Below are 21199 nucleotides of genomic sequence, written 5' to 3'. Positions count from 1 at the left end.
GCAGCCCAAGTGCAAAAACAGTCAAGCTAAGAGTTGACATTGACTTATGTTTTGACAAGATTCGAGGTCCACTCTGTTTATTCCATTGCACCACCACATTCTTTACCTACCATCGACTTTCCTGGGTTAAAATCCTTGTGATTGGCTGTTTTTTCCCAGAATAGGTTAGACTTTAGAAAGCTTTAAAAGGTGCAGATGTCTAGTTTACCCCCAAACCACTTGTATTACATCATATCACAATGTTAATATGGAGATTGTGCACAAGGATGCCAAATAAATTCTGCCTACTGCAGCTTCTAACCCATTGTTAAAATACATTTGCATTATTTTTTGTATTTTCCTGTAGCTTCACAACTTTGATTTGCTTTCCTTCACAAATTCTTTCCACAACGTCTGTTTAGTCTCCAGTCTCCGCCTCCAAAACAATGGAAGTTAATGGGCTTTTGTTTGTGATGCTCACTGGATTTGAAAGTTAATTAAAAGAAAAACCAGAGGCATGATCTCTGAACAGAAACAACACTCCTCTTTCTCTGGATAATTAACATTTTCTGAGTAGTTTTCATCCAAACTTCTTCCTGTTGAAGAAATAATCCCTCCAAAGTCTTCTCAAAGTGCATTCTGGGGGATTCTCCAGAATAGTGGGAGCATTGTTTTTAGAATGCAGGATGCAAAATTCAATTCACCGTCAGGCAATTGCAACTGATGCACTGGGATTTTGAATATTCCTCTACAAATTAAAATGGAATCATGCACATGTAATTTCTGCTTTTATCAAGGCAAAGTAATTTCCAACTTCCAATCTGTTGACTAAGTTTAGTATTCATGCTAGTCATTGCTTTACTCATGAGCAACTAAGAACTATAATCCACTCTCAAATCCTCTCTATGAATTGCTTTTGACACCCACAGCTAACACACTCCCATTACTAAATCCATGACAACATTTCAGGACGACCACAGTCTGCAGTGACCTCAGCTCAGTCCAGCGAACGGTGTTTACCTCTCGCAGGCACACAAGCCGCAGTGTGATTTCAGAGAGAGGCAGCTGGTGCCAGAGATGTGCTCTGTGGGAAAATGAGCCGGGCTCTGGTCAGGTGCTCGTCTGAGTTAGCCAAGGTCACTTCCTGAAATCCATCCACCCGTCGATACCGAGCCATCCAGGGGGTCGATATGTTTCCATTCCACAGCATCCCAGCCAGCGCCGTGCACGAGAGAGAGATCTGCGTCAGTTCCCCTCGTCTAAATTGGGAGATACAGTCAGTGGATGCAATAAAAACAACTATCCAGTGTAATGCGATCCACCGGTTCTTTATTTAATACTGTTATTGTCAAGTTTGTTGGGTTCAGTTGTAGGCGGGACTGATAGAAACTGTTAACTTTCTGTAAAAAGGAAGAAGACAAAACATTCCACCTTTAAGTACAGTTGCAGTTTCGCAGTGGCTTCATGAAAGAGTGGGTTAAAGCTGTTATTGTTTCTACCTGTGCTTTCACTGCTTTCTCTTTTTGTCTTAAATAACAAGGGGACACTCAACAAAAATTCGCCATTATAAGCCTCACAAAGCGACATATCGTTGCGTGGATATCGTAGCGGGTTGCATTGCATTGTCGCCTCTCCTTTATTATCTGGAAGTGCCAATAACTGCAGTTCCTCCAGTGGCCACTTGAGGCTAACTCCAATAACGATTCAATCCCCATTGACCACCATGTTAAAACGCACAACTTTAGAGCAGAAATAAACATGTTTACGTCTTTGGTACAAAAACAATTTTGGTCTAAACACCTCATTTCCTCACTAATGACAGCTGTACTAGGGACATTTTATATAACTCACCCATTTAAATTGTATTAAGGCTTAAAGTTCTGCATAGTTATGGGCTCATTTGCATGGGCTGCATCCGCTCCACTCACAATCAACCTCTTTTCTCATTTTAGGATTAGCCGGGACTTATGTGGAGACAGGCACTGCCAAGGTGGCGATGAACAGAGCAACCACACCCAACTTATAAACCAGTAATCAAGAAATTTCTGGGTGATGTAATGGAGGATTCATCCATCTTTACATACAGTCAGTGGTTCCCCTACTTGAAGAGTGTCTTTGCAAGTTGAGTCCTGATCAGAGCAGAACATGTGATTTGATTTGTTTTGTTGTGATGAGAACACATTCTTAAGATTTAACTCTAATAGCAATTTTACAGAGAAATCACCCACAGTAGACCTCTTTTTTTAAGCAGCAGAGCACAAATTACACATTGTTGAAAGAAAAAAAGATTACCTCAGGCCTTTTCTTTCTCTAAACCTTTTAAAGCTTTTCTAGGGATCAGACAAAGATGAGACATATTGTGAAAAGCAAACATACCTATAGATGAGCTCAGTGCTGTGGGGTGACTGAGGCTTTGGCTGCAGCATGACTGATATGATTTATTCATAGCTGGCAGCGGTAACTCAAAAAGCCATTAGGAGGCATTAAAACGGAGACACCTCACATTACTCTTGCATGAATAATAAATGTTTAATAGATGCAATGAGGAGTGTGTGCATATGTGTGTTTACATAAATTACACAGTAACCAGATGAGACGCCTGTTTTGCAGCTTGAGCAGAACAGTTTTGTGCACACATAGAACTAAAAGTGGTGCTTAGATTCCAAAACTTCATTAATATTACTTTTAAAAGGACAATTGATGGGCATTTTTTAATCTAAAACAGGCAGGACAATTAAAGCAACAGAAAGACCTTTAACTCATTTGTCTTTGAGCTCCTAATAACAAAATTGTTGACATATTTATGCTCAAAAATAAGACAAAGATGCACAAACACCCACTCCAGGCTGGTGTGTGATCTGTGTTTACTGTCAGCAGTCTGATCTCATCGCTGATGGATTAATTTCCAGTTTCTCAGTAATGATCATATTATATAAAGTGATGATAAAAAGGCTACTTGCATGACTGGGTTTCATATCATCGGCACCGCCAAGTCTGTCTGCCTGTGTGTCGATTCACTGTATAATATGTGTGTGTGTGCGTGTTTGCTCTTACGCTTGTGTCATTGCTGGCTCCACGCTGACGGCTGATGTCTTGGTGTATGAGTCAGTCTTAGCCACATTACTCATGTCTGCAGACCTACCTGGCTCCAGCACTCCCTGCATCCCAGAGAGAACAGCTGAGGTGGGAAGGAGAGGATGGATCTGAATCTGCAGGTGGGTCAATATATAACTATGGGACTTTTGAAGTCCATGGGATGTATTTGCATACATTTCTTTTGAAAATAAAAGCAAAAAAAAGAATATTTTTATGTTCATTATGATCATGTCTTTACAAATTCAAATAACAACCACCTTCTAATTAGCTAAACCATAATAAAATGAGCTTATTCAGAAATAATTTGTTCTATTGTGTTCTTTTTATTAAGTTGAGATAATCATGACAGATATTTCTTTTTTTTGGCAATATATCAATTTTATTTGCATCTGTGTCCAAGAAATCACTTTCAACTAAGTTACCCATTACAAAAACACCTCTGAAGGAAGTGTGTTAATTCCAGATCACATGACCTGCTCCACATGATGTCATTTCCTCCTGAAGAAAAGACTGGAAAGACTCCAAGGCTTTCTGAGTTATTTAATGTAAAGTAGTGTGTGAGTTAAGTGTGGATTTATTGCATTTTAACAGGATTACTACAATATCTTTATGAATAACTCTCAATTTCAGTTTTACTCAACTGTATATACAATATTTATAAGAATCTTTCTGTAAAAATGCCATGTGGTGTTTGGTTGTAGGCGGCCATGTTGATTTTAAGCCTGAGAACAACAAAAATGTTAACTATGATGCAAAAAATCTCACAATTATATGTACTGACCCATCCGCAAACGCAGCTTCTCAATGCAAAGAAATGCTCCCAAAATTACAAAAACATGTCCAAAATTACATAAACCTCTCTAAAATGACACAGAATACGTTCAAAAATGACTCACAATTTGTCCAAAAGGAATTTAAAAATTTCAAAATGATTCCAAACGTACAAATTGCCTCAGACATGACCAAAAATAACTCACAATTTGAGGAAAAAAATGACAGAAATCTGGTCAAAATGTCTCAAATATTCATCAAAATGACTCATAAATTGTCTAAAATCACATAAACTTCTCCAAAATATCTCAAATATTTTCCCAAATGACTCAAAATATGGCAAAAAGTGACCAAAAATGTTGTAAATGACAAAACTTGATGCAGAATGTACAAACTGATTATTTAATATAGTGTGAGTCAAGTGTGGATTTATCGCATGTCAGCAGATTTACTACAATATCTTTAGAAATAACTTTCAATTTCAATTTTACTCAATTGTATATATAATATTTAGAGGAATCTTTCTGTAAAAATGCCATGTGCTGTTTGGTCAAAGCCCTGAAATGTTGATTTTAGGCCTGAAAACAACAAAAATGTCAACGTGTTACAAAAAGTCCCGCAGTTACATTTTGACTCAGGTGGAGAGAAAACTGTCTTGTTGTTGTGATTTTACAGACAAAGTGAAGTGAAACTGGAATGCTTTGTTGACCAAATGTACTGAAAACCATCAGGGGTTTTCCCCCCAAAATAGGGGGAAGTTGTATTAGTGGTGCTCCCGTCTCGCCTCTGGTGCATCAAACCCAAACTGTCTACAGAATAAGTCAACGCATGCCGTTTCAATGCGGTAAATTTTCCATTTACACGCTGATGCTGCCCTCCCTCCTCACCATGGCTTTTTCTGTTTCAAGCAAATCAGACATGAAGTCATTTTCAGCCAGAAGCAACTCAACAGAAATAGCTTGCATGTGGCTCTGAGGTCATGGGCGCAGAGAGGAGGAATGATAACAGAGCAGCAGCCACAGACGCTGTGTGTCAGCAGCAAGCACAGATTCAGCCTTTTGTCTTCGCAACATACAAGTCATCGTGTGTCTGTGATTGTCCAACCAAACAATGCACCTAATTATGGACGAGTGTTTACAGTAGGAACGGATTTTTGTTTATGCGGACCGCATAATCAACAGAAAATACAGAAGATACATAAATATAACCACTTTCATGCTCTCTGAATGAAAATAAAGTGCAACCATTTTCACCAAACAACATAATTGTATGGTACACAGCAGAAATATTGTTTACTAAACACCTTTAAAAATTGTTTTGTGGATGCCGTGCGGCCACCAGATTGGCATCTGAACCACACTAGGTGCTTTTCCACTGCAGGAATTTGGGGCAGACGTGAGGCGAACTCCTACAGGAATGACCGTCTAATTGGTTATTTCAGATCTGTGACGTAAACCCAGAGTGCAACAAAACAATGATGAATGGTAGTTAGTGGACGTAACTCCAGCTCTATGTAGAATACAGAACAATGGAGGGCTTGTTGTGCTCGCCTATATGGCAATTTTAATGTTGCAGTGCAGGAACTTGGAGGGTGAAGCAAATCTTTGAGGAAACAGAACTGAAAAAGCTCTATAAGCCCAGTTTTTAGGGGCTGAGCGACTCTGAAAAGCGGTTGTTTGATTCAACAATGATTGGTAAAATCAGAGAAGAAGCAACATTTTGGTTCTCCTCTTCAGCAGCTTCCTCCTCTCTGACATCATCCTTCTATGAGGTACTATTGACCAAATAATCTAACAAAGCAAAGCTCTACTGTTCTGTTTTCTTGGTGCTCATGGAGCTGAGTTTCATCCAGTAACTAGTGGGTGAACTCAGAGTTAATGTTGCTGTTAAAGCTGTCAGATCTTACACCGTATTGGAAACAGAAAGCCTGAAAGGGGTGATAAGGGGCTGTTCTGTTAACTGGTGTTACCTTGTCCCTGCCACAGATTCAGGTTGTGTTTTTTAGCCTTAATTTGATCTTTATTGTATGATTTTTAGGTTAGGGTTACAACTGGTTTTTAGTCAAAAACAGAAATTCTGTGACATCACAAACCAGAAAATTTGAAAAATTAGGGGATTTAAAAAAATTACGACTCAAAAATATCTTTTTTTAATCCTCACCAATAAAAAATAATTAGGAATTATTACAATAAATAGTTATGATGGTGCATAATCATATGAAGATAGAAAGTTTGAAGTTGACAACTGATTGGTCCAGTGAATGAGAAGAAAGTAATACTTAGATATCAATGGAAATAGTTCAAAAGGACAATTATATTTAGTTTGTCCTTTAAACAGTTGTTTCAAAAACGACTTTGTCAACTTTTCCTCATGTCTTTCAGGGAGATGAGGCGTGTGGAAACTCAGTGGTTCCACCTGAAACACCGTCATCTTCAGAGGTGGTCCAGGATGTGGGCTGTGGAGATGCAGATGCTGGGATATGGGATATGCTCTGCTGCTGCTGTGTGCTGCTGACTACCGTAGCAGAAACAGTGTGTGTGTGTGTGTGTGTGTGTGTGTGTGTGTGTGTGTGTGTTGCTGCTGATGGGGTTTGGACCTGGACAGAGAGTGCTGATGGGGCTGATGCGGTGAAAGAGAGAGAGGGAGTTGCAGTTTGTTCCACCGTTAGAAAAGACAGAGACAGATGTCAGCACCAGCAGCCGCTTTAGTCAGCACTTTGGTCGTTCATACACACAGTCATTGACAGCGACGAGGGTCTGCCCGGTCGTACAGGCAGCGGACGGAGGGGAGATGAAGATCCTCTCTCTCATTCAGAGTCGTTCCTGAATGCAGAAGCTAAGCGAAACCCGAGGACCGACCGGCTGATGTACATTCAATCTGCTGCTGGCTTCGCTCGTGGAACAAAAGTATTGATTGTTTTTCACCTTCCTGTCAGGGGACACAGCAGGAGCTGCTGATTCTGACCTGGAGCCAGCAGTAGGTGGCAGCAGTCAGTTATACAACACCTGCTTGAGTAATCAGAAAGAGCGTCTGCTGTCTGCTTTCTGCTGCTGCTCCGAGCACAAATCAAAACCCCTGATTGCACAAACACACTCAAGCTCCTATAGATGGATAGAACATTGAACCCGTCTCCACCTGGCTCTTCCTATGAACCATTTTGCTCAGCACTTTGCTTGTTGTTCATAAAAAAGCAGCTCCAGCCAGCTCAGTATGCCCCTCACAGCCTTTTCTTTGTTTTCCAGTGATTTCCCAGTCTAGACACCCCCCTCTCGTCTTGCTGTAATGCTGCGGTGTGTAACACGCAGGTGGCCATGACAACACTAACTGCATTAAGCTGGATTACCTGAGGCCTGCTGAGCCTCAGAGTCAGGCAGGGATTCCTCCTCACCACAGGCCTCACAGACACGCTCGTCTGTAGCTGCAGAAAACGCACTAATGATCTCCCTGCATTCATTTATTTAGCTCATTTCACTGCGGCGAGTTGTAATTCATGCAGAAACGAAGAAGGACTCATGAATGTGCTCGTGAGTGCACGGGGGCAGCAGCAGGAAGGGAATATTGGACACATATGTTTGTACCAAAGGCTGTTGCCGGCCTGGCATGGAGAGAAGGGAACTACCACAGTCTGCCCAACGCACACAAGTCCACTTTTTGACCGCTTGCGTGAGACATGGATAGGGATGAGAGAAAGGTTAGAGAGAGGGAGCAGAGGAATAGTAGGACGAGCAGGCCGCCAGACTCCAGGGTTATATAAGGACAAGAGTTTTCCATGGGAAAAAAAGGGCAAGAAATGCTGATTGGAGTCAGTCATCCTTAGTGACGCGTGGAAAAGTGCGGAATGCTGCGCTGACGCAACTTTCGAGCAACAAACGCGTGTAATGAGTGTGTGTTTGAGATTAAAGTGTGCGAAAAGAGGAGCTGCGCATGGAGAGGAGAGAGGGAGGAAGAGAAAGTTGGGCATGTTCTGTGAAAATATGTGTGTGCGTGAGTCCACTCTGGAAAAGTGGGGAAAGAGTGCCGTAGCTCTGCTGACGTAACGGTTCCTAACTGTTTCCATATAGAAGGCCTGGGACGAGGCGCCAGGCAGGCCCTCAGCATACGTCTGGTACCCATCAGCCACCGTGAGAGGGAGGATACACACTGCAACACACACACACATGCACGCTGACACATAATATTATGCAACATACGTTCATGCACTTATAGAAGCGCTGTGTTCAGTTTTCTTTAGTTTTACTGCACTGTTTGTTGGACCCATGGAATGGAGGGACTCGTACATGCATGCCACAGCAAATACCAACACACACTGACAGGCTGCAGACATTCATACAAACACAAAAACAAATGCATATGGGCCACAAATGGTTCGGTAAGTGTGAAAATAACGTCAGTCAGTCAATTGCATCTGACGGAATCAGTGACATGAATAAAGTTCTTCATCCAGCATTGCAGTCAAAAGTTCTTTGCCTTCCAGACCAGTATCTTCTTCTAGCACTTTCCTTAATGTTGTGCTCGGCCTGCCAGCCCTTCTGACACTATCATGTTTCCACAGCAATGACCAGCTGGTTCGTTGTGTCTCACCACATGTCCATCCAGGGCTGGTCTACGTTCACAAGCGTGGATGTGAGCCGTATAGCGACTTGTTGGAGATGTTTTGTAACACCCGTAGCATTCCCATTAAGTCCCATCAATTGTTTTAGAGAGTAACCAGGAGTTTGATCCATTGAGTGAGATGGATTGGACTAACGCCTTGAACACTCTCCTTTTGGTGCCGTTTTAATTGGAGATACCCATATTTTTGACAAAGAGTTTGATGCTCCCCAAGTTTCACCAATTTTTCTTTCTAGATCATGTGCCGTGTGTTGATTTCTGACCCATCTAATGTATGCAGTGTCTCCTCAGATGTTGGGTTAAGGTGCATGAACTTCGTCCAATCTGTCTTGTTTCTCACTCTACCCGATTCAGAGGGTCTTCTGCGTCACTGAGAGTGTTTTCCAGGAGGGCAACATCATCTGGGAATGCAAGTTCTTTGAGGACCTCTTTAAGGTGTTTTCTACTTTGACGACACTTTAGGGTCAGACCATTGGAGGCAGGCCCGGACTGGCAATCGGGAGAGGCGGGACTTTTCCCGGTGGCCTGCCTCCTCATTGGCCTGCCTGGACAGGCCAGCCATGGACTAGCAGGCCAATGAAAAAAAGTTGATCGGCTTTTTGACAGACAGGCCAGAGACAGCAGCGCTGGAAGCCTTACAGAGTACACGCCCACCCTCCTGTCACTCACACAAAGCAAGTACTCTGAGCTCTAAATCAGAAGGATAGGGATTGGTCAAAGTGACACTTTTTTTAGAAGAAACGTGCCAAGATTGGTTAGTTGCTTTATGGCCCGCCCCTTCACGGCGAGAACGGGGAATAATGCACTGCAGAGCGGTGATATGAGAGTGAGGCCAGAGAGTGGAAGGAGCGAAGATTATGGAGCACCCTGAGAAAGCTGGTGGCAAAAAACGAGAAAAGACGAAGAGAAAAGGTGGACATGAGAGGGAGATGGAGAAGAAAAAAAGGTTGCTCGAGGAGGAAGGGGCGAAGTGTTATAAAATAACACACGTTTCATCAACCCCCGCCCAGGTCCAGCAGTGTACAGTTGAAAATAAATGATGCTGCTACTTCAAGTAAGTTTACAAACGGTCGGTTCTTCTCACAAATGCATCATCAGACTTCAAAGGCCAAAATCTAATAAAAAATGATTGGTATATTATTGATTTGCTTGGCTATATTAGAAAACTTTGTTTCATTTTGTCAGTTGTCTGGCCCAAATAAGCTCCACAGGTGTCAGGTGGGTTGCAGGAAGCCTGAAAACGTTTGAGACCCCCTCTTCATGTAGGATAGGCAGTTGACTTACAATTTTCAGTTATAAAATGAACACTGGTGTTTGCATATACTATTAGCTATGACCAGCTGACATCTAAATGATTTGCTGACAAAATAATATATATTTTTTGAATTCCACATGTTATATAAATAATAGGAAAAGGAAAACACTGGAAAAATTGGTGAGGGTAGTGAAGAGATTACAGAAGAGAAAAGTACTGGACTGTATGGAGTTGTCGTTATGGTTGTGTTTAATAGACTTACTGTCTGTTTAGTAGTGTTGTAATTGCTATAACATAACTGTAAAAGGCATATTTTTGGAAGGAAAAACTAAATTTTGGTGCATTATCCCACGTGACACAACCCTTGCAGTGGCAGAAGTGGCCTGACTGATTGGAAATCTCCCGACCTGAATTTCTTTCCCAGTCCGGCCCTGATTGGAGGGCAAGATTTCATTCCTCAGTGCAGGATAGTCTAAGCAGATCATGAAGAGGAAAAGTGGTAGAGGGCCTCCTTGAAGTACTCTGGTGTCTTTGGAGAAGAGATCCATATGCCGGTAGAATTTGGAACATTTTGTTTCTGTCAATTGAGTCGAACGCCTTCTTGGAATCAATGAAAGCCAGTATTGCTTCTTTCTTGTGGTTTAATATCTCCTCAACAGTTCTTCTCAGAGCCAGGATGCTTTTTGTAGTTGAGCGAGATTGCCTAAATCCATTTTTACCCTGGCAGAGTAGATCGTCAATGACTGCGTGATAACGTGAACGTATATTATTGCCTTCAAGTCATCAAAACTCAAAAAAAATGATCCTGGACCAAAGAGTCAAACAGTGCTAGATATATACATATAGATATATAAAGCCCTGGAGAAACCGTATCTGCCCCTCCAGTAGAGTTGCAGACTTTAAGAATCTATTTTAAATAAAGGATGACTGCACTCGAAGAATGATTTTACACCATCAGCATTCTTGATTAATGACTGGGTTCCTTCAATATTCCAGTTCCTGTATGTGCTGCTCACATAAACTCCACATCCTGATTCCAGAACTAGATGCTAGCCAGAACACTCTAACAGAAACCACAATGCAAAAAAAATGTATCCACATTTCTGATCATTGTCAGCTACGTGTGAACATAACGTCTGACTTCTGTCACACAGAGAATAAACTGTATCAGATTCTAATGGGTTTCCAGTTTATCTCAGTTTCTACTGTCTGGTGCTTCTGCATAATGTCAGAGTTCAGCTCAAAGCTGTTCGGTTACCACTCGGTGCACTTAACTCATCTTGACTTTACTTACTTTGGTGAATTAACCCGGCATGCTTTTGATGGTTGAAGAAAACTGGGATCCTCTGAAGAAATCCATAAGTACAGGGAACACAAACTTCACTTAAAAAAAGTCGTTGAAAGGACCTGTTCCCATCGCTTAAGGTTGCAAGACTATAAAAAAAAAGAAAACTGATTTACAGAAAGCCTTTGGCTTGCATTATTGTTGATGGATTGGGTTGACAGAATAAAGTATAATGATACAAGAAGTCCCACTATTCTATACTGATCCAGAAGTCATCACAACTCGAGCAGACTGTTGCAGACTGTTGCGTTTATGTTGTTGTTATGCAGCCAACACAGTTTATCGGTTGGTTTTCCCCTCATCATCTACCTGTACGTGTATCACACAGTCGTATACACACTAATCCATATACACACACCTTACATGCATGTGTAGAAACACATATGAACACACACAGACATGTATCCCACATCTAAGCACACACACTCACACATATTTGCATTCTGTCCTGCTGACTGTCCCTCCTTTGTGTTTGTTTTACCAATCAAGCAATATGAAGTAAAGAACTACTGAATGAAGTCAAAATATAAATGAAAGCTTGAAAAAAATAAATTGATCTGGAAGCTATTTCAGGAGCCTGAACAGTGGGAACAGGAAACCTGCATAGAAATGCAGACTGCAGCACAAGCGAGGAAAGACTGTAGACACTGCAGGTTACCCGAGATGCAGATCCATATAATACGAGCTGAGGGCACCTTGAAAAACAAACACACACATACTGAGGAAGCATATTGCGAAAGGATTATCTGTTATGATCCAGGTGATGAATACACACACCAGCATCTCAGGCAGGATGCTCAGGGCAGAGTGAATGTGTTTCATAACCGTGGTGGTCTCGTCAGAGGGGAATTCCCATGAAGGCCCTAAAACAGACCCAAGAAAAGCAGAGGGACTCAGCTGGAGACGCTGGTAATGCCATTACCTCTGCCTGTCTCCTATTGGTCTCGGTGAAACGCTCATTAAGACAGCATTGTGCTCGGTGGAAAAGGCTAAGGGCCATCTGGTTTTGCATGTTGTTTGTGCGTTTGTGTGCGTTGAAGAGGATCTGCTTCATCTTCTTTGCTCCTCCTCGCCTCGCTCGTCAGCCCCAGAACAACGCGCCGGTTGTTTCGGCCCAGATTAAACCAAACGGTGGAGCTTTGGGAGCGATGTGATGCTTTGTTTGGCCAGAGACGTTGTTTGATTGCGCGCGGTGAAATTCCACCATGACATCATGAAACCAAAACTGCCTTTGTAGTCGATTCGAGCCCCCATTGAAGGGATGCAATGAACTGGCCCCCTGCTGGATTTGGACGCTGTTTTTTTGTAACATCGGTGTACACTGTATCCTCTAGGGGCAAATACCTCTCTTTGTCTTTCTCTGTCTCACACAAACACACACACCACTACCTCATCTCATTCTCCCATCCCCTGGAGGTAAGCGCTGTTCAAACACATCACATCATTGGCAAACACCGCGCCCTCACCAGTCGGCCCACAGGCAGTCGGATAAGGGAGAAGGTGGAGCGGGCAGACAGGAGGGTGAAGACCTGAAAACTTACTCTGTGTGTGTTGGAAGCAAGAAGAGGAAGCAGAAGGATAATACCAGACAATGAATGAGTCAATCTGGGAGAAAATAGGCAATGACAGGGTGACGTTCTCTAGAGACGTGGCAAAGAGGTTCAGACATTCATGTATCTACACAACACCTGTGCAATCTAATGCAAGCAAACAACAACAACTCTGCTGTAAATACTACTTCTGTGAAGCTTCAGCATTTTCTGTACATGGATACCAGGGGTGTCAAACTCATTTAAGTTCAGGGGAAACATTCAGCCCAATTTGATCTCAAATTGAAGAAGTAAAATCACAGCATAATAAGTGATAAATAACCACAACTCCAAACCTTTCATTTGCTTTAGTGCAAAAAAGTACATTCTGAAAATGTTCACATTTAAAAGAATTACCTTTTTACGAAACATTATGAACATCCTGAAATTTCTTAAGAAAAATAAATTCAGTTTTTTACAACATTCAGCCCCAGGTTATCATTTACACATTATAACTTACAGAACACAGAGTGTTGACAGATAACACAATATTTAGTCACAGGTATCTGGAACTGATTGATATAGCATTTTACATCAAAAAAGACAAAAAACAACAAAAGCAAGACTAAATCTTATAAGAATGAGACACAAAATGACAAAAGCAAAAAACAAAATGAAAAAAATGACAAATGACACAAAATAAAACAAAGAGACAAAAATTAGACAAAAAAGTTAGTGACAAAAAAATGAACAAACAATACAAATGAGACAAAAAATGACAAAAGCGAGAAACAAAACGATTTACGTTTTTTCGCTGAAGTTGGCCAATCAGATGGTCCTTAAAGTTCAGAAACAGAGGTGAGCGAGCCTTTTCTGTAGCTGCACCCACTCTGTGGAACCGCTAGAACTGCTCAGTCTCTTGAGACCTTCAAGTGCCTCCAGAAAACACACATCCACTCTCTGGCTGAGCGCTGACACCTGATATATGGCATTGTTCACCTTTCTTTTATATTTCCTTACTGATTATGTGTTGTTTTCTATCTTCGAACTGTAAAGCACTGTGGTCGACCTTGGTTGTTTTTTTAAAAAGTGTTATATAAATACAGTTGATGACTTGACTTTTCAATACGTCGCAGTCTACGTCCCCACATTTCTAACAATAGCAACGAAAAATGGAAGTAGCCTGGGCAGAAGTGTGATTCATGGAACAGCTGAATCAGATTGCATTAGACAGTGCAGGTGTTCCTAATAAAAGCTCTCTGAGTGTACACATTTTTTTTATCTGTCTGTCCTGTGAAGACGTGCCTCAGGTCTCTTCAACCTTGTGGGAAAATGTCACTGATGGAGGCACTGTGCTATCCATCCATTTTCTTCATGCATTTTCTTCTTCTTGGACACATTCAGTTTGTGGTTGAAGCTGACTAAGCAGGTCTTTCCAGATGTTCCTTTCCCCAGCAACATTTTTCCAGTTCTTCCTGGAGGAACCCAAGGTGTTCTGAGGCCAGATGAGACTTGCAATCCCTCCAGCAAGTTCTAGAGTCTCCTTCCAGTTGAATGCGTAGCGACTCTACTCCCTCCGAATATCCAAACTCCTTCCCTTATCTCTAAGGCTGAACCTAGCCACCCTACGGATGAAACTCATTTTCGCTTGCATCCATGATTTCATTTGTTCAGACACTACCAAGACCTCACAACCACAGGTGAGGTTTGGATCATAGATTAACTGCTAAATTGACAGCTTTACCTTCTGCCTCAGATTCCTCCTCACAACAAAATTATAGTACCGGATATTGGACAGCGGTTTTCCATCACCCATGAAGAAATCTCGAGATACTTTAACCCTGAACCCAGAGGGTAAAATCCACCCATTTCCACCAGAGAACCATGACCACCTCAGGCTTGGAGAAGCTGAGAAGCTGAGAATCACAGCCCGATGGACCCATCAGAACCACATAACTCACAAAAGACTCTGAGGTTCCCAAAGCGGATACCCTCCTCACTCTGGGTAAGCCTTGAGATCGTATCCATGAATTTAACAAACAGGAGGCAAGGTGCAACCCAGCACTGACTGGAAACATGTTTGATCTCATGTCACTAATATGAACACATCTCACTGTGGGTTTGTCCTTCAACGCTGTAGTCGGACCGGACCGGTGCCCTGTATCCCTGTGGTGTCTCCATCAGGGTTACCGAGAGCGTAGGATTTTACCAAGTCCACAAACTGGAAGGTAAAACTCCCATGTCTCCTCACTAACCCCACATATATACAGAGCTGGTTCACTCTTCCACCACTCCTTCATATTTATGATTTTTCTATATTTATTTTCATCTTATGCGTGTTATTTTTTTTTATGTGTGGAGGAATAGTAAGTATTACTGCAACCAAGTACAATAATGAGATATTTGAGGATCACTGTACTCCACTGTTCAGAGTGAAGCACTGTAACTTTTGATAAGTAAGTTTCATCTCTATACAGCAAACTTGAAACTACAACAAGCAGCAGGCTAGCTTTCCTTAGCAACTGTAACACAGGAACAGTTTCGGATCTGGGATCTAGTTTGGATCTGTCCGGCCTACCCAAAATATCAACTTTTCTTTTGTTAGGCTTGGATTTTTCCAACAGATGAAACAAAAACAAGCTAATCTGTTAGTTTTGGTAGGGGTGCAGGTGAATTTTGTTACCTTTGCTTTCTGTCTTTAAACCAGGGGTGTCAAACATGCGGCCAGCGGGCCAAAACCAGCTTTGTTTTTTGTATAATTTTTGTTGTTTTGTGTTTTTTTTTTTGTCTTGGCTGTGCCGCTTTTCTATTTTTTTAAAGTTGTTTTGTGTTCTTGCTTGTCATTTTTTTGTCTTGATTTTGACATTTGTCCATTTTTCTTGTCGCTTTATACATTTTCTGTCTCTTGTTTTGCATCGTGTGATTTTATTTCTTGCTTATGTCGTTTTGTGTCTCATTTTTGTAAAGTTTCGTCTCCCTTTTTTGTCTGACTTTTGCCATTTTGATCATCAAGTAAAATACTACATCATTCAGTTCCAGATAGCTGTGACTACATGTTGTGTTCCTTTGTAGAAAAACTGTGATCTGGAAGTTGTAATGTATAAATGATGAACTTGAATTTATATTTCTTAAGAAATTTCAAGTTGTTCATAAGGTTTTGTAAAAAGATAGTTCCTTAAATGTAAACAGTTTTCCACTAAAATGAAGGAAAATTAGAGTTGTGGTTGTTTATAGGTTATTATGCTGTGATTTTACTGATCCGGTCCAACTTGAGATCAAACTGGGCTGAATGTGGAACCTGAACCAAGAGGAGTTTGACTGCTTTAAACTAAGCTAAGCTTCTGGTTACATAATTATGCAGCTTCATATTTTAGTAAAATTAGTTAATTTTGCATTTCAAATCCTGATTTTGAAAGCTGAGTATTGCTACTTTCACTTTTTCCATTTGTCCATCACTTTCAGTTCTAAACTGTAAGCAACTAATTAGTGAAAACTTGATGTAAGATGGTTATATTGTTCTAGGAAGCAACTTTGAACGCATCGCATCTGTTAAATAATTCACCAGCATATGGAACCATGTGGCAGTGGCGATGCCGGAGAGAAAAGGAAAATCAATGAAGCTGTGTTGTGTGGTCGGAGTGGAGTTTGTTAAACACAAAATCAATAGCGAGTCTCCAGGATGTCGTAATGTGTTGTCGGTCCGCCGGTGGAATTCCCTTCCCGGTCGTGTTTACAGACCCCATGCGAACACACCAGAAGAAGAAGGAGAAGAAGAAGAAGCAGAGAGGAGTTTGTATTTTGTCATGTCTGTATTTTTGTCTCATTTTCACAAAACATGTACAGGGGAAGGAAAAGCCTTTCAATAGAACCTGAGGTATTTTTGCATCAAGCAGCCTAAGGTATCAGGATTTTCTTTTAAAAACTCATCTAAATTCATCAGTGTTCTTAGATGCGTTGCTATTTACACAACATAATAATAATAATAATTCAATAACAACAATTTTAGCAAATGGGACAGCCTGCATCATCCTTGTTACATGTCATAAATAATTCTAACAACATTTCTTAAAAATATAGGAAGATGGGAGGGAAGGAGAGGTTGCTAGAGCCTCGGAGGAACAGAGGAATCTATCTGAACTTACTGGAGCTGCAGCAGCATAAGGTCAACGGTCAGAGATGGTCAGAGAGTAAAGCTAATCAAGGGTCAAAGGGAAAAAAAAAACACATTTTACATCATAAATAAATAACCGTCTCGCACCAGGAGAGCAAGGTTTTCATTTCTTTCACCTCAGGATGTAAAGATCCTCATATTTTTTCTTACCATTTTCTTACGCGGTTTGTCTTTTTTTTAATCAAAGCTTTGGAAAATAAGAAATAAGAGCAAAAAAATGACAAGAAAGAGAGAGAGAAAGCGCGGGAGCTTTATGGACATGCATTGTGCTGATGTACCAGCAGCTGTGTACCCTGTGTTGGGCTTGGCTCACTGAAAGATCCCCTGAGAATGAACAAAAGGGTGTGTGTAGGGCCTACGCTTTCCATGTGTGGTATAGATGTAAGTGCATACAGTATGGGGTATGTGTGTGTGTTGGTTTCAGCTTTGGTGGGACGCTCTGCAATGATGAACGGTGAACTGGCTCAGAGAGGACGCGCGGTTTGAGTCGTTAAAATCTCCATCTAGTGAAATAATGTGTGCCTGTTTGCATATAGTTGTTGCCATGCAAGCCCTCATGAAACTGGCAGAAAATGTTTCGCCATGTGAGAGTGACCAGAGAGTGTGTGGCCACTCCGTCCTCCTCTGCACACAGCTAAACAAAAACAGTCTTTTTAGTCGACGCTTGAGCCCTCCATTTGATAAATTCACGCTGCAGCTGAGCCGAAACGGAGATCTTAAAGATCTCGTTAGTGGGATGTCTGTGCCGCCCTCAAAATACAAAACTGATGCAAAACTTGGCTTTCCGAGCATCAGGTTGCCAAGGCGTGGATGGCGATTGGACTTTGTCACCAGAAAGCAGAAAAGTGCATTTCAAAGTCATTCGTCACTCTCTCCAAAGAAGGAACTGCACATATTGCTTGCTTGAATTTGTTGAATGCGTGTATTTGTATGAGTGTGTGTTCATAAATACCATACAGCAAATAATAATAATAATAATAATAATTCAACAAAAGAAAAAAAGAAGAAATAAATCCACAAAACATTATATTATTTCTCATTACCAGAATGAACCAATACAATAAATTAAAACTATAACTGAACAGAAGTCCATTAAAATTGCTATATATATTCATATTGTATATATAGTATTTGTCTGTCTGTAGTCAGCCTCTCAGGTGCATGCTCAGTGGAGACCAGAGGTGGTGATCGGGGGCTTGGAGGGGGTTTATGAAGGAGCTGATGGGTCATTAAGTGAACCCTAAACAGCATCCGGAAACCTCAGTTCCGTCACACTGTTAACACTGGAAACAAGGGAGCCAAAGTCAGGAAGGACACACTGTGCTTTAGGGGGAACGCTGCCCGTCGTCACAGTCTTTCCATCAACAAACCGCTGAAGATCCTTCATTGTTTGGATGCAGTACCGCCTTTAAATTGAGTCCTTAGGATCTCTCTGCCTTGTGCTGTGGTGATGTGAGCAGACGGTGCTGTAAAGGAGTCCACCACTGATGTTGATGTTGTTTTGCAGAGTCTGTAGCAGGCAGAGCCGGTGGGAAGGGCGCAGACGAAGCCGTGCGAGGTTCTGAGGCTCTCTGACGCTGGGGTGAAGCTTTGGGAGGAAACATGGGGCTCGGTTCAAATCACAAGCTATACACCCACTGAAGCACACTACATTTGACCACAGGCAAGCAGTTTGTGTCTGAACTCTGTCAAAATAAGGGAATTCTATATATTAAGGATGCAACATGACATTTGCCCTGGGTTGTTTCTTTTTATCTGTGACAGAGCTCATTAACAGAAAGAGTTTCAGTACCTACAGTCTCCCCCTTTGCCTCCCCCTCCCTCAGACTTTTTCTGCAAATTTGTGTAAGAGTTCAGGATGGGTATGGTCTGCTAAGCACCACATCTGAGGCTCTGTCTGTCCAGGAGCGAATGCTAGTTCGCTTGATAACCTTTTCACATTAACTCTCAGCTTGTATGTGTCCTTCTCTTGTTGGAGTCTTTAACACTGTCTGTAAGGGGAGCACAAAAACCTCCTCTGCTCCACCTCATTTGTCCTCTTCTTGCACTCCCTCTAAGCAGGTCCATTTTTGCCCCCAAGGGGCAGCTCTGATAATGTCCACTATCTGTCAGGAGACCTCAATGATCTCCATGCTCCCAGAGAAGCTTGACTGCTTCCCAATCTTCCCCAGTTCTTCTCGGGACCTCGTCTCGGAGATGCCCTCCTCAAACTCCATCTGACAGCTGCGCCGTTTGAACTGCTTCTCTGATGCAGGTCCACTGTTGTTTGAGCTGCTGGACATCACCGCTGAGGACGACGTGGAGTCCCGGTGCTCTCTCTGAGTCTGTGGTGCTGAGGGCTTCTCCCTCTGGGATTTGTCTCGTAACCGCACGCCTTCGCTGCACCCAAACGCCACGTACGCCGAGCTGCTACCGAACCTTACCGAAGACTCCTCTCCCCCTCCATTTCCACCTCCCAGCTCCATCTCTCCCTCACCCCCTTCCTCTGCCCCAAAGTGCCAGGGAGCATCTGTGGTCGGGGTGACTGGAGTGACGGGAGTGGTGGCCTGGACAGTGTCTCTGTGTTTGGTCCACATGGCCCCAGACCCCACTGTGGGCACAGAGGGGAGTGAGAGGAGCAGGGAGCCCTTCAGGTTTTCGTCCAGGCTGGGGCTCTTGCGGTCCAGCAACAAGTTGAGGGTCTGTGGCGGTTGGTGTGGTTGGGAGTGGACCGGGGAACTGCCACAGCTGTGCTTGGTTTTCCTCCTAGGTCTGGACGAACCGGACCGATGGACTCCTTCACTTCCACCAAGCCCCAAACCTCCTATGCTGCCCCCGCTGCCTGGTGAGGGGAATGGTGAATCGGAGGAGCTGGGGCTGTCTAGGACGGGAGAGCAGACACCGTTGGAGGTACCTGTTCCTGGGCTGTCAAGCTTGCACAGCTTGGGGACGTCTTCAGAGTGTGTGGGTGCCAGGCTGGGACAGTGGGGACTGTTGGGGGAGTAGACAGACTTAATGTCCAGGGAGAAGGAGCGCTTGAGCCGGTTAGTGTCCATGATCCTCTCTGCAGAGAGGTGCAGGCCGTTGAAGCCTTGCTGGAGGGATGTGGGCGACAGCAGCTTGGGTTCTGGTGGGATGTGGGGTTCAGCCACAGATGAATCATAGTTGCTGTGGTGACCATTCATCTCGAAACCTGTAGAGATCCCATTAACCTCTGAGCTTTGCTTAGTGTTGTCAGAGTTCTTGTCATCAGAGGTTAAAGCTTGGAGTAACCGCAGGCCCTTCTCAAACTCCAGCAACTGACCCAGGAAGTTAAAGTTGGGCGATATGGACGGTCTTCTGTCCTTTACAAACCTGTCAGAAGAGAAACAATAGGAAGAAGATGTAAGAGGAAAGCCTTTTAAAAGCAAAAGTCCAAGCCTTTACAGTAAATGAAGACTGTGTCATACTGAGAGACATCTGAAGGTCAGAATTACCCTAAATGACCTACATTGAGGATGTGAGAAGTTGTACTGACACAATGCATAACAATGTGCCAGCATTGTCCTGACAGGGCAAAGTCTTTTGTATAAACTCTGTTCCCTGGCAGCCACCTAACAATTTCAATTCACACGACTGGGGGAAAGGGGTCACTTTGCATTTCTTTTAAACGTGAGTTGTGTTTTTACTGAGCCTGACACCTTGGCTCAGCTGATGGTGGATGGGAGGAGCAAGCGTACCTGTAGGCATCATCTGATGACAAGCCCATTGTCTTCATGATGTATGCAATGGCGATGGTTGCTGAACGTGAGATTCCAGCCAGGCAGTGCACAATGACTCTGCAGTTTGACACCTTAGCTTTGTCTGTAGGGAAGAGAAATGAACAGCAATGAATACACACAATTATACAGGAGTGCACACAACACTGCAGGTCTCTGACAGGTCTCCTCTTTAGCAGAAGACAACCAGCAAACTGACATTACCTGGAAGAGTACAGGCGTGTAATACCTGATACTATTGTTACCGAAGCTGCACGTGAATGCTTATCAACCGTGACAATGTGCGGATGTGTTGTATTGAATATCACGGCATTCTTTAACGCACAACTCGAGATGAATTCACTTCCTTATGAAGAAACGTCCCTCAGTGGCTGCCTTGCTTTGTACTGCTAATCTTCACTCACATTCCAAAGAAAATGTGTCTTGTTTCCATGTATTTTCCCACGTCTTACCTATGAATTCATTAGTTTTGTCCAGCCAGGGAAGCAGCTTCTCGCAGTAGTTGTCATTAACTGGGATGCGCATGAAATGGCTCTCGCTGATGAAGTCTGGCTTGGGGCAGGTGTTGCTGGCATTCAGCACGTAGGTGATCCCATTCTGAGCCATCAGATCCTGCAAGGGTAGGGATACAAAGGGTTTATGGCTGTGTTTTGTTGCCAGGTAATCGCAACAGGTCAAGACAATAAAATGTGTAGGAGACAAAGA

The 21199-nt window shown here is 42.7% G+C and overlaps 1 protein-coding gene across 4 annotated transcripts in view; it reads right to left on the bottom strand.

Moving 5' to 3' along the window:
- Positions 1-16376: 16376 nt before the first annotated feature.
- Positions 16377-21199, bottom strand: part of dusp8a (dual specificity phosphatase 8a) — a 47630-nt gene continuing 42807 nt past the window's right edge. For all 4 annotated transcript variants that reach the window (XM_022193958.2, XM_022193957.2, XM_022193959.2 and 1 more), the window contains 3 exons: positions 20947-21106; positions 20456-20579; positions 16377-20090 (listed from right to left, as the gene is read on the bottom strand). In XM_022193958.2, coding sequence (XP_022049650.1) covers positions 18866-20090; positions 20456-20579; positions 20947-21106 — 1509 coding nt within the window. In that variant the 3' untranslated portion in view covers positions 16377-18865. The remainder of the gene's footprint in view (positions 20091-20455; positions 20580-20946; positions 21107-21199) is intronic.

The sequence above is a fragment of the Acanthochromis polyacanthus genome, chromosome 8 (genome assembly GCF_021347895.1).
Source record: "Acanthochromis polyacanthus isolate Apoly-LR-REF ecotype Palm Island chromosome 8, KAUST_Apoly_ChrSc, whole genome shotgun sequence".
In the NCBI taxonomy this organism is placed as follows: domain Eukaryota; kingdom Metazoa; phylum Chordata; class Actinopteri; family Pomacentridae; genus Acanthochromis; species Acanthochromis polyacanthus.
This window is presented reverse-complemented; position numbering and strand designations above follow the sequence as displayed.